Genomic DNA, 12,172 nt, shown 5'->3' with positions numbered 1-12,172 from the left:
CAACTCAGCTGACCACCTCAGTACCAGAGCAGCTGTGACTGGCTGTACTCTAGCCAGAAGCACAGGCGTGCACCACTCAGCCAGTTTTCTTTTTCCCCAGCAACAGTGATGCAGTTCAAATTGAGAATTTTGCTCATGCTAGACAAGTATTCTTCCACTGAGCTATATCCCAGTTCCAAGCAAAATTTATTATGGGGCTCTGGTTGGGGCACGGAAAAAAAAAAATAAAGACCCCAAAACATTTAATCCTAGCAAGGGTTGCAGATACAGGACATAAAGCAGGTGGTGGAGTGTTTCCCAGCATCCTCAAAGACAGGGTAATAGGCACGCATTTTACTAACATTCAACCTCGGCGGCCAGAGGTTTTTTTCCATGCTGGGTACCGTATGTCCAGTCCTGACACCACCGGGAGTTAGCACTAGATCCCACAAGTTCAGCATCTGTAGGTCTACTTTGGATGCCTAGTAAGAGTTCCAGGCTGAACCTGACAAATGGGACCTTCTTGCTGGGTTTGACAACTTGCTAGAGTGGCTCACAGAACACGAGGACACACCTTATCCATTCCAGAGGATAGTACAAAAGATACAGAATATCAGCCTAATGAGGGTCTAGGAGGGTCCTGAGCTCGGGGCTTGTGTTTCTTGTTCTTGCTGCTACTACAAATGAGCCTACCCGCTTTCCAAATGCTATGTTTGGCTTAAAAAGTTCCTGGATCACCTCTCCCCCTGTGGCTACAGCACACTGTCAGTTTTATAGCTCCTCAAATATATTAGACTACTACTTTACTCAACCTCCACGCTTTATTTCAGAATTAGATTCCTTGTCGTATACTCTCATATCCGTCGATTATTTTAATACACAAAATATAAAGATCGGCTGGGTTTACTGGTTCACACCTGTAACCCCATCATTCGGAAGGCTGAGGCAGGAGTGTTGCCCGTATTTTTGAGGCCAACAAACGAAGTTATAAAAATTACGAACGGTTGCTAAGCAGCGGTGGCGAACGCCTTTAATCCCAGTACTAGAGGTAGGGGGAAGCGGCTCTCTGAGTTCACGGCCAACTTGGTCTAGGAGAAACCCATCTGAGGGGGGAGAACCAAAACGTTATGAACGGTTATAAGCTCAACTAAACTGTGGATTCCACTAAAGTTAATATTACTTACTCGATTCACCTCTTTCTAGAAAAACTAGAGTTCAACAACTTGCTCGGAGTTCAAATCTTTGATTACACACAATTTGTGAAGTTGGAGACAGACAACTGGAAAGCTTAACTCTTGACACTTCTAACGTTGCCAACGTTCTCCCCACCTCCACGCTCACAGTTAACATGTTCTCAGATACCTTGGGTCTCCAACCTCAGACAACCCTTCAACCCCCAAAAGTCCTGGAGCCACTGTGAACCCACAGTAACAATGAAACGACAGGAAACCCTCCTTCACTCCAGCGCAGCCGATCGGCTCCAGCCTCGGCGAAGCTCCTGATCCAGACCTAGAGGCCAGGATTCTGAACTTTTGTTCGCGAAGCCACGATACACGTAGGCGCACCGCACTTGGTCAGCGACAAAGCTGACGGCGGAGAGACGTCCTCCAAGCTTTCCAAGCACCTCTGACCACACGCAAGTACATACGAGTCGGTCCGAGAAACAGGATTCTATGTGGCAGAGCTTCAGGTGTCCGTTCAGGTGAAGGGGCAAAAAACGGAAGACAACGACCACTCTCTCGCGCCCTTTAAGAGCCACCGCCATTACAGCCCATAGAAGCCGAGAAAATGCTCGCCAGGCCACCGGAATCCGCCCGCTTTCCCCTCCAAAGCCGGCGGGGCCGGAACGGAGGCGGTGCCTACCGCTCCCGGCCTACACCTCACAAGGCAGCGCGGCCTCAGAGGCAGCCAATCAGAAGAACTCTTGTAAGCGGAGGAGCGAGAGCCAATGGGAAGTCGCGGCGCGCGCAGAGCCTCTGTGCGTCGCACCGGCCCCCTCCCTTCCGTCCGCCGCCTTCCACTCCGCCCCTGGCGGAGGAAGTGAGATCAGAGGCCCCATGTGAGCGGATTGCAACACATGCAGCTGCCTGGAGAGAGGGAGCCGGTGTCCTACGTCAGAGCCGCCGCCGCCGCGGAGCCGCCGCCGGGGAGGAGCAGCCGCTACCGCCCAGCACTGGGCCCCTAGGTAAAGCGGGCGTAGGAAAGCCGGCGCCCGATGTCGCGGGTTGTCGGGGCGGGAGGAGAGGGCAGCTCGGGGGGTGGCGACGAAGGGGGCCTCTCTGCCCCAGCGGCGGCGCTAACTCTGTGGTCTTGGTGTCTCCGGGCCCCGCCGGGCCGCTCTAGGGAGGAGGAGGCGAGAAGATGGCGGACGACCCCAGTGCTGCCGATAGGAACGTGGAGATCTGGAAGATCAAGAAGCTCATTAAGAGCTTGGAGGCGGCCCGCGGGTGAGCGCCACGTCCGCCACCCCCCTGCACTCTTGGATCCAGGACCCTCAGGATGGCCGCCCCCACCCCGCATGGCCGGATGGGGAGAACCCGGCACTAGCCAACTCCCGCCTTTAGACCTCCGGGTAGTAGCCTCTGACTGGAGGGCGAGGGTCGGCGCTGCTGGCCGGGAAAGAGTCCTGCCCTCACCCTCTAGGGGTAAGGAGCCGGCTCCCACGGCTCAGATCACTCGGTGCCCTCTCTGGAGAAAGCCCCTGCGACTTTTGTACCACTCTCGAGCCCTTAAATCCAGCTCCTCACTTTTCGGGCTCCTTGTGCTGCCACCCGACTTGGGTGCTGTTGGGGTAAAGTACTTGGCGCTCCTTTCCGAACGCCCTACCCTGATTTTCTATCTTACTCTCGCTTCACGTTCCTCAGCCAGGCCTCATTAAAATGGCCTCCCCCACTTGGACTTTCAAGTCCCGTGTGGGTGAAGTTTTGATGGGGGCTGTAAAGGAGAGTTGGCCAAGGGAGATCTTCCCGGCTCACCTTTATTTGTCTGGGTCTTAGACCTCTCCGACTTCCCCTAAGTTTTCTAATTTCTCCGGGGCTTCCTGGTTTTGGCTGTTCCAAGACTCGTCTATAAACCGAAAATGCCAGCGTGTGCGGGATGGGCTGGTGGTGGTTTTTTTTTTTTGTTGTTGTTGTTGTTAACAAATCTGTTGTGTGCTCATTCAAGATAATTCCAGGTAATGCGACTGGTTGATAGAAAACATAACATTAGTGTCCTTGTTGGCTTTTCTTTGTAACATCTTAGGAATGTCATTGTCGAGTTTCCTGATGGATTAATAATGCTGTGGAAATTCAAAACTTAAAGGGAGCTTCCGGGCTCCTGTAAGTTTTTGTACGAATTTGTTAGTGTGTTCATTCCTGGGTGAATAAGCTAGGTTGAAAGTAGCCATATGTTTGCTTTTTGTGAGTTTGCCAGAGGTATTTGTGTTACTTCCTTGTATTGCTGTATTTACTTTCCCAATTATGGAAACTTTTTACTATCTGGCTTGCCCCCTCCCGAAAAGTGGAACGTTATATATTGCTGCACTCCATGGCATAGTTATAACAGAGTGCCTTTCTTCCCTGCCATGTGGGAAGTTGACTTCGGCCCACAACTGAGACATTCTGAGTTTCAGCCCGAGTTTGTCACTGAAGGGGAATCTGACAGTGGTGTGATGACGATGTTGGCACCGAACTCATTAACGTTTTAGGTGGATTCAGCTTCATTCTACCAAAGTTCATGGTTTTAAAGCCAGTTGCTTTTGCTTTGGTGTTTCATTCTTAATAAACGAGAAGCTCTAATTTCTGTTTGGGATTAGACGCCTGAAAGATCAGCCTGAAGGTCTTTTCTCATCCCTTTGATGTAGTGTAAAATCTTGAGATGAGGGTAGATAGATGCTTTTGTTGTTATTTCTTAGGGTGTTTTGTTTTAAATGGAATATAAAGACTTTCTCATAGGAACTTGTGCTATGTGGCAAGGGGGGGGGAAAGGCCCAAATGTGAAAATCATATAGGAATGTTACTAGAGGTCATGATTCATTAGGACGCCAAGAATTAGCCAGGTACTGTTGTTTCAGTAGGCATCCTTTTGTTGTTACTTAAAGCTTTCTGTGGGGTACTCATTTATGAATTCGTCCTGTTACACTGTTTCAAGTTGAACTTGAACCTGTAGGTTATCTCAATGCTTTTATTTATGGTTCTTATTAGAATTTGGATATAGTGCATTCTCTGAAGCAGTTTCAATATGAATTCTTATACTAGATTGCTTGAGTGAAGTTAACATTGAAGGCGTGGTAAGCTACTTTTCTTTCTCCTAGTTGATCTCATTCTTAGATTTGTTCCTAGCCATAGTTCCTAACTACTTGGAAGTGTTAAGGCTCTCTTAAAAGTCTTTGGAAACTTTATTTTCTAGTTTAGAAAAGTTCGGTAAAGTTTGGAGCGTGCTAAAGAACGTGTTAGACAGGATTACGCTGTCTAAATTAGCTCGGGGCTCTTCCTCTGAACAAGTAATGCAATTTATAATCGTTTCCTGCTTTGCTTAATAATTTAGCCAGGATCTGGTTGCACCTCGAACCCATGGAAATGCTAAAATCTCAGGTGTTGGTCAGGGAATCAAAAGTTAGTTGTATGTGACTCGGAACTTTTTTGGTACGTATCAGTTTCTTTTGGGAAATGGCAAAATTTCGTTCTCATGGCTGAGTTGTATTAGTTTTAAGTGCCCCTCCCCCCTAAAAAATTTTAATGGTTTTGTAAACCAAGCTGGCCTCCAACTCATTATGTGGCTGGCTGAAGTTGGCCTGACTTCTGATCTGCCTCTATTCCCCGAGGTGCTGGGGTTATAGGATGAGCCTGACTAATACTAAAATATTTTTAGGATGATTGTGATGAACCTTAAAGAAAAATTAAATGGCAAAATGGGTTCATATGTGTCAGTCTTTGGAGGTGCCCCAGTTTAACATGTGTAGAATTATCTCAGAAGTAAATAGGAACTTGTGGGCAGGTTTAGGATGTGGGCCTCATTAGCTTTCCTTTAACTTCTTTGTGTGTGTGCATGGGTATTTGTAGAGGTCAGAGGACAACTTTGTGGTGTTAGTTGGTTTTCTCTTTCTACTTTAAGTCACGTTCTGAGACTGGAGTGCAAGTCATCAGGGCCCCAAATTTTTTGAGTTATGTTCTTACTGTGTTGCCCTGGCTGGCCTCGAATTTGGTGTGTAGCCGAGGATGGCCTCTAGCTCACAGAGATGTGTGTGTCTCACTCGGATATGCTGTCACCATTCTCCGCCTAAAAACTACTTTTTAAAGTTTGCCCGAGTAATTTTGAAGTTTACTCAGTCAATATGAGGTTATCTTTTGATATATAACCAAATGCAGAGTAGCCCCAAAATGGACTCATTAGTTAAAATACATTGACAGGATGAAGTCACCACAAGATGATTTACTGAGCGCTTTGTCATAGATGCTTTGGAGTGATACGTTGTCATTTAATGTTCACAACAACAAATGTCACCAGTTGATACACAAAGCAGCTGAGAGTTTAACTTGTTGTCTTGAATGTCAGAGTGTGAAAATGTGAGACACGCTAAGCATCAAACAAACTGCAGAGGCCGGCCTCTTTGACCTATGATTCTGAGCTTGGTTTCCACGTGTGTAACTGCATAGTAATCCACATTCTAGTTTGTGAACCAGTGTGCTGGTTTGGAAAACTGTCTATTCCAAAATCTAAAAAACTAGTCTTAAAAATTACTCTGAATCCAGCAGGCTGTATATTGTTGTGGAATTACATCTACAAAGACCAACTACTGAAGGAGAAATTTGGTGGCCGTGTTTTATAGCACATGGTATGTGAGCTGGTTGGAGTGTTCCTGTTTAGGTGGGTTAATAGAATAAGCAGCCAGTTGTTTTCTTATATAAACCTCCCTTAGTACTTACCCTGTATAAGTTTAGCTCTTTATGATTACTCTTAGCATATTCCCCAAAGTTGCCTTATAAGGAAAAACATGTACATAGCCAAAACTGGATCAAGTGCTACAAGTTGAACCATACCTGTTTTCAAATAAGGAACTTAAAGTGGTTTCTAGGCCTTTTTGTTTTTCTCTTTTGAGATAAGGTCTCCTGTGTTCCTTGTTGGACTTGTACTCTTGATCTTTCTGCCTCAATCTCCCAAATGCTGCGATTATAGGAATGAGCCACCACGACCAGTTCATTCAGTGATGCATGAACTAGCTGCTGGGAAAAGAAATGGCCCCGAGTTCAAGGTCAGTTGACTATAGGAGACCCTTCTGTAAACATCTTTCTCCTCTTAATAAAAGAAACCTTTTCTTTTTGGAGACAGGGTTTTCTCTGTGTAGCCTAGGTTGGCCTTGAACTCAAAGATCCACTTGGCCTTTGCCTCCCCAATGTTGGGATTAAAGGTGTGCCACCACTGCCCAGCAGAACATTCTCAAACTAGTGAATTTCAAGTAGTTTTTGGTTTTATTCATTTCTCAATATTCTTTCTTAAATGTGGCTAAATTTGGATTTTAAAGATATTTTAATAAGGTTTAAGCATGCAGATTAAGGGACTGTGTTACTCAGAAGAAAGTAAGACACACCCAGAAAGTGGTAAGGGCTTCTTAAAGAAGAGTGTAGGGAAGTAAGCTTTTCATATTCTTGAAGGTGTGGTTGTGACTCAGGTGATACACTGGCTAAGATCCTACTTGATGACACAGTTACAAAGCTAGTGTGTATGATTTTCATCACTTCTCTCCAAAAAGAAAGTCTTCAGAGTGATAGCTTACAATCATTCAGTCTTTCTCCTCATTTCATACCTCTTTCCATCCCTTCCTCCATTCCTTCTTGTTTTGCACACTCCGTGCATTTGCAAATATATATTGGGAGGAAGAGTGCTGGAGATTGAACTTAGGGTTGCAAACAAGCACTGAATGAACATTCCAAGCCATTTTTAAAGATACTGGTTTTGCTGCTAGTGGTTGAACGCAAGGCCTGTCCATTTCTGGCAGTCACCCTGTTACTAAGCCACGACTTGAGCTCTCAGAGTCTTTGAGGGCTAAGAATCTCACTCAGTTTTTACTGCTGGCCTGTTTCAGACTTGGCAGCTATCTTCTAGGCTTTCATATATCTACCTAAGCCATTAGAGATTCAGGCTCTGGAAGAGCCTTCATCCATCCCTTTGTCTTGTGTGCCATGTCCCATCTTAGATTTTAAAGTGAAAAACAGAAGAGTCAAGAATCAGAATATTTATGATTCAGGGGAGAGGTGAATATAAAACCAATTGCAGAGATTTGTTTGACATATGACAGGTTATATGTATTTAACTATGCATAGAAGTCTTGGATTGTGCCAGGCAATGGTAGCTCATGCCTTTAATACCAGAATTTGCAAGGCAGAGTCAGGCAGATTTCTGTAAGTTCAAGGCCAGCCTGGTCTACAAAGTGAGTTCTAGGACAGCCAGGACTGTTACACAGGGTTTCTCTGTTGTGTTAGTCCTGTTATATACACTGATCTTTAGAACTATCTTACAGGAACTAGCTCTAGTGGCACGGGAATAATTTTAGCTACCTGGGAAGCTGAGGCAGGAAGTTGCATGTTCAAAGTCTGTCAGAATAACTAAATGACATTCTGATTCAAAATAAAATGTAAAAAGTAGTCTTGTGATACAGTCCAGTGGTAGAGTACTTGCCTAGCATGTTTAGGGTGAGTCTGTCTCAAAAAATTTGGTGGAGAGTAATTGCACACAGAGGAAGGGGAGTGATGAGCGCATCCAGTTAGGATGTGGTAGTCTTCCTTAGGTAACCCTCCAAGTGTCTTAATTCAGAACTAGTCCTAAGAGCTTGAATATTCTGTTCAAGAGTCCTATGTCCTGTGGATCTAATGAACAAACACTCTGAGTTTCGAGTCTTGACATACATTGCGGTAGGAGATGTACTTAATCCTTCCAGGGAAGGGAGATCTCTAGACACATTCTTCAGTAAGCAGGCATTTACGGCGGCATGTAGTAAGGTATTTTTCTATCCTTCCTGCCACACCACATAGACCAATTGGATGTACCCTTTAACAAGAGGATTCTTCTTTGAACTAGGGCTTGAGAGAGTACTTGCATGATAGTTCTAGTAAGATACTTGCTTGTAAGATAATAGTTGGAGTCTGCTTGAAGAGTGGGAAGGAAAATTTTTGCCTGCCCATTATCAGGTCTGTCTGTCCAGTTGATCATCTCCAGCAGAGATTTCTGAGTCCAGCCTATTCTCCAGGAATCTCAGAATAGAATCTTCTTCTAGGATACATTCTGTAGGTGTCTTTTCATTCTTTCGCAGCCTGCTATCTTAAGAGGGAGTGGGGGAGGGGGAGTGGAAGGTTCGAAGCTCTTTTCTATGAGGTTAGAAATTATATGGCTTCCCTCCCGCTCAGTCACCGAGAGCTCCATGAGACTGCCTCTAATAGCAGGCTTTAGTGTTGCCATTTGACATGCTTCGGACGCTTAGCTACAGTCTTTATTCTTGTTGCAGCCCTTCCTACTAGGTTCATAGGACTTGGCATGTTTGGGTTCCTGGCAACTCTTTGTAGTCATTCTGATAACCTGGGACCGTTGGCCTAGACTTGGTGTCTTGAGACAAAGTTTTGCCTTGTTATCCAGACTAGGCTAGTCTTGAACTCTTTACAATCCCTCTGCCTCAGCCTCCCAAGTGCAGGATTATAGGCATCTAACATTGATCCTTTAAGGCTTCCTTGATGTTTGGTTTGGTTTTTGTTTTTCAAAATAGGGTTTTCTCTGTGTAGCCCTGACTGTCCTGGAACTCGATCTGTAGACCAGGCCCTTGAACTCACAGAGATCCACTTGCCTCTGCCTCCTGAGTTCTAGATTAACTTTGCTTTTATGTCTGGTGTCTTGGGTTGATAGAGAGAAAGAGGTCCCCTCTTATTTGTGTTGGCTAGGTCAGGCTAGCTGTGTGTCCGTCCTCTCCACCTCCACCCCTAACAGGGTTTCTCTGTGTAGTCCTGGCTGTCCTCAAACTCAGAGATGCACCTGCCTCATTCGGGGATTAAGGATGAGCATCAGGCTAATTTTGAGTTTGTGAGTTAAGCGGTCGTCAACTTTAACCTCTTGAGTATCTGGGCCTGCAGACACGACCCTGGCTAGGACTGTGGTTTACTGTTGTCACGTTGATCTTCCAAAATCTCCTTTAAGGGGAATGACCTTTGTCAGGGGTTTTGTCTTTTTCCCCCGCTGTCTTTTTTTTTTTTTTAACTTTATTTAACTTTATTTCATGCGCATTGGTATAACGATGTCAGATTCTCTTGAACTGGAGCTACAGACAGCTGCGAGCTGCCATGTGGGTGCTGGGAATTGAACCCGGGTCCACTGGAGGAGCAGTCAGTGCTCTTAACCACTGAGCCATCCCCCCAGTCCCCCTGCTGTGTCTTTTATTTGTTTTTGTGGTACTGCGTGGAGATCAACTCCAGGACTTAGCTCATCCTACACAAGTATTCTACCACTGACCTGCCACGGCTCCATCCCACCATGTCTGTGACCTTCAAGTTATGATTTTATCCACAATCAAAAATTAAATCCACAAATGCTTTTTTACTATTAATCAGTCAAGCTTATCAAACCCTTTGTAGTGAGTTAGACAGGTATTTAAGAAAAATGTATAAAATAAAATGAGAAAGTGGGGGCTCATGAGCTGGCTCAGTGGATAAAGATGCTTGCGGCTAAATATCAGGACCTAAATTCTGTTCTTGGAACTGACACACACAGACACACACAAGTAAATACATGTAATAAAAGTTGTGTGGTTTTGGAGGGGACCTTTTTTTTTTACCTTCCAAGTTCTGTGATTTCAGGCAGTAATCACAAGCCCGATTTATAGTCTTAAATGACATAGTTACTTTGAGGGGCTGGAGAGATAGTTCAGCAGTTAAAAACTGGATTTTTCTTTTTTCTTTTCTTTTTTTTTTTTTTTTTTTTTTAAGGATTGTTACCATGCATGCTAAGTAATAAAGTAGCCGAGCCCACACTTGTAATCCCAATAGTGGGGAGACTAACTAAGGCTGGAGGATCACAACTTCAAGGCCAACCTGAGCAATGAGCCCTTTCTCAAAAGAAGAGATTACTTTATGCTTGCCTAGTGTGTACAAGGCACTACAGAAAAGTTGGTTTGGGCATTGGTGTGAGTACTATGTGGCTGGAGACTCTTTGGCATGGTAGAATAAAACTGTTGCAATTGGGATGTTTCATTATTTTGAGATAAGATCTCTGAAACTGGCCCTCCTGTCTCTACTTCCCAGGGTACCCCATAGCTGCTGTGGGTCATTCTTGTATTGTACAGAGGATTGAAGCAGTTAAAATCTTTTTGAGTTATTGGAAATTGAACCCATGACCTTGAATGCTGGGCAAGTGTTCTTCCACTAAGCTACATAGTCTTGGGCCCCAAAATTCTGTTGGTTGTTGTTGTTGTTTAGAGTTAATTTAGTCTGATGAATAAATGAATATGTGTGTGCGCGGATGCCTGAAGAGGCCAGATTACCCTGGAGTTAAAGGTGGTTGTGAGCTGCTTGATGTGGGTTTGTGGATTGAACTCCTTGCTCCAGCCTTAGCATGTTTGTTCTTTTTTTTGTTGTTGTTTTTCGAGACAGGGTTTCTCTGTGGTTTTGGAGCCTGTCCTGGAACTCTCTTTGTAGACCAGGCTGGTCTCAAACTCACAGAGATCCACCTGCCTCTGCCTCCCGAGTGCTGGGATAGCATGTTTGTTCTTAATGAGCATTGATGGCGAGGGAAGTGTGTATTCAAAAGACAGTTATTGGGAGAGTTGTGCTTTTCTGTTTGTTTTTGTTTCTTTTCAAGACAGGGTTTCTCTGTGTTGCTTTGGAGCCTGTCCTGGAACTCACTCAGACCAGGCTGGCTTTGAATTCACTGAGATCTGCCTGCCTCTGCCTCCCTAGTGCTGGAATTAAAGACGAGTGGTATCACCGCCTGGCTGAGAGTTGTGCTTTTCCTTTATTTCAAAATACTTACACATTGGTCAAGAAAGGCTCGTCGTCATCCCTTTTATACTTTCCTAACTAGAGCACTGATATTGAGGTTGCGGTTTCTTTGTAGTGCATTGTTTTGACAAAACTAGAAAAATTTTCCAACTATTGCTGCTTCCTGGTGGAATATTCCAGTATGTAGTGTTGGGATGTTCTGTTAGGAAGGGTGGCTATTACCAAGTGTGTTTTTGTTTTAGAGGACAGAGTGGTCTGCTTTTGGTGATAAAATGCTAAGGTGATCCTTGTAAACTACTGGAAAACGGCTGCTCCATTAAATCACTCTATACCTGCAAGCATCGGGAGTGTCTGCGGGCGGGCATGTGTGACATGCCTGCTGTCAGGATTACTTGTGGGAGTCAGTTCTGTCCTCCACCAGGTGAGCTCCAGGGATTGATCTCAGGTCATAAGATTGACAGTAAATTACTTTAACCAAGCCATCTTTAATCTTCCCTCCCTTCTCTTTTTGTAGACAAGGGCTCAAAGTAGGCCCTAAGCAGCTGATCTTCTGCCACCACACCTTGTTTATGTGATGCTGGAGATCAAACCCAGGAACTCCTGCATGCTACCACCAACTAAGTTATAGTCCCAGCCCGATGACTAATTTTCTAGTTCTAATTTTGTGTTCTAACCAAGTTCTGTCCACCCCTTGACCTGTATCATAGATAGTGGCATTAAGGTGATCCTCAAAATCGAATGAAAAAAAAAGTGTGGGATTTATTATGGGTAAAATAGTGTCCTAGCCTTTTTAATGATTTTTATTTTATTTTTTGTGAATTGGTATTTTTCCTGAATGAATGCCTGTATGTGGGTGTTGGATCCCCTGGAGCTGAAGTTGCATAGTGTGACTTGAGACTTGAATGTGGATCCTCTAGAGCAGCCACTTAACCATCTCTCCAGCGCTGGTTTTTGTTTTTCAAGATAAGGTTTCTTAGTCCTCCTTTAATCCTAACCCTTGGGAGGCAGACACAGGTGGATCTCTGTTTGAAACCAGCTTCAAACTTGCTGTGTGGACAGACTGTGCTGGCCTCAAATTTAAAGAGATCTGCCACACCTGGCAGGTTGATGTTTTTTAGTCAGGTGGAAGCTGAGAGACAATTAGTTATTTTAAGATAGCGTATGTTCAGGGGAGGGCCTTGGACTTCCCACGGGGCAGGGTACCCTGCCCTCTCTTAGGACTGGAGGGGGAGAGGGAA

The 12,172-nt window shown here is 44.9% G+C and overlaps 1 protein-coding gene across 1 annotated transcript in view; it reads left to right on the top strand.

Annotated features, from left to right (window-relative positions):
• The first annotated feature begins 2,026 nt into the window (after positions 1–2,026).
• Etf1 (eukaryotic translation termination factor 1) overlaps positions 2,027–12,172 on the top strand; it is a 32,876-nt gene continuing 22,730 nt past the window's right edge. Inside the window, exons 1-2 of the mRNA XM_005355927.2 lie at positions 2,027–2,164; positions 2,323–2,426. Of these exons, the coding sequence (XP_005355984.1) occupies positions 2,341–2,426 (86 nt within the window). The 5' untranslated portion in view covers positions 2,027–2,164; positions 2,323–2,340. The remainder of the gene's footprint in view (positions 2,165–2,322; positions 2,427–12,172) is intronic.

This window comes from Microtus ochrogaster, chromosome 18, assembly GCF_000317375.1.
Source record: "Microtus ochrogaster isolate Prairie Vole_2 chromosome 18, MicOch1.0, whole genome shotgun sequence".
Lineage (NCBI taxonomy): Eukaryota > Metazoa > Chordata > Mammalia > Rodentia > Cricetidae > Microtus > Microtus ochrogaster.
Note: the sequence above shows the minus strand (reverse complement) of the source record. Positions and strands in the feature narration are given on the sequence as shown.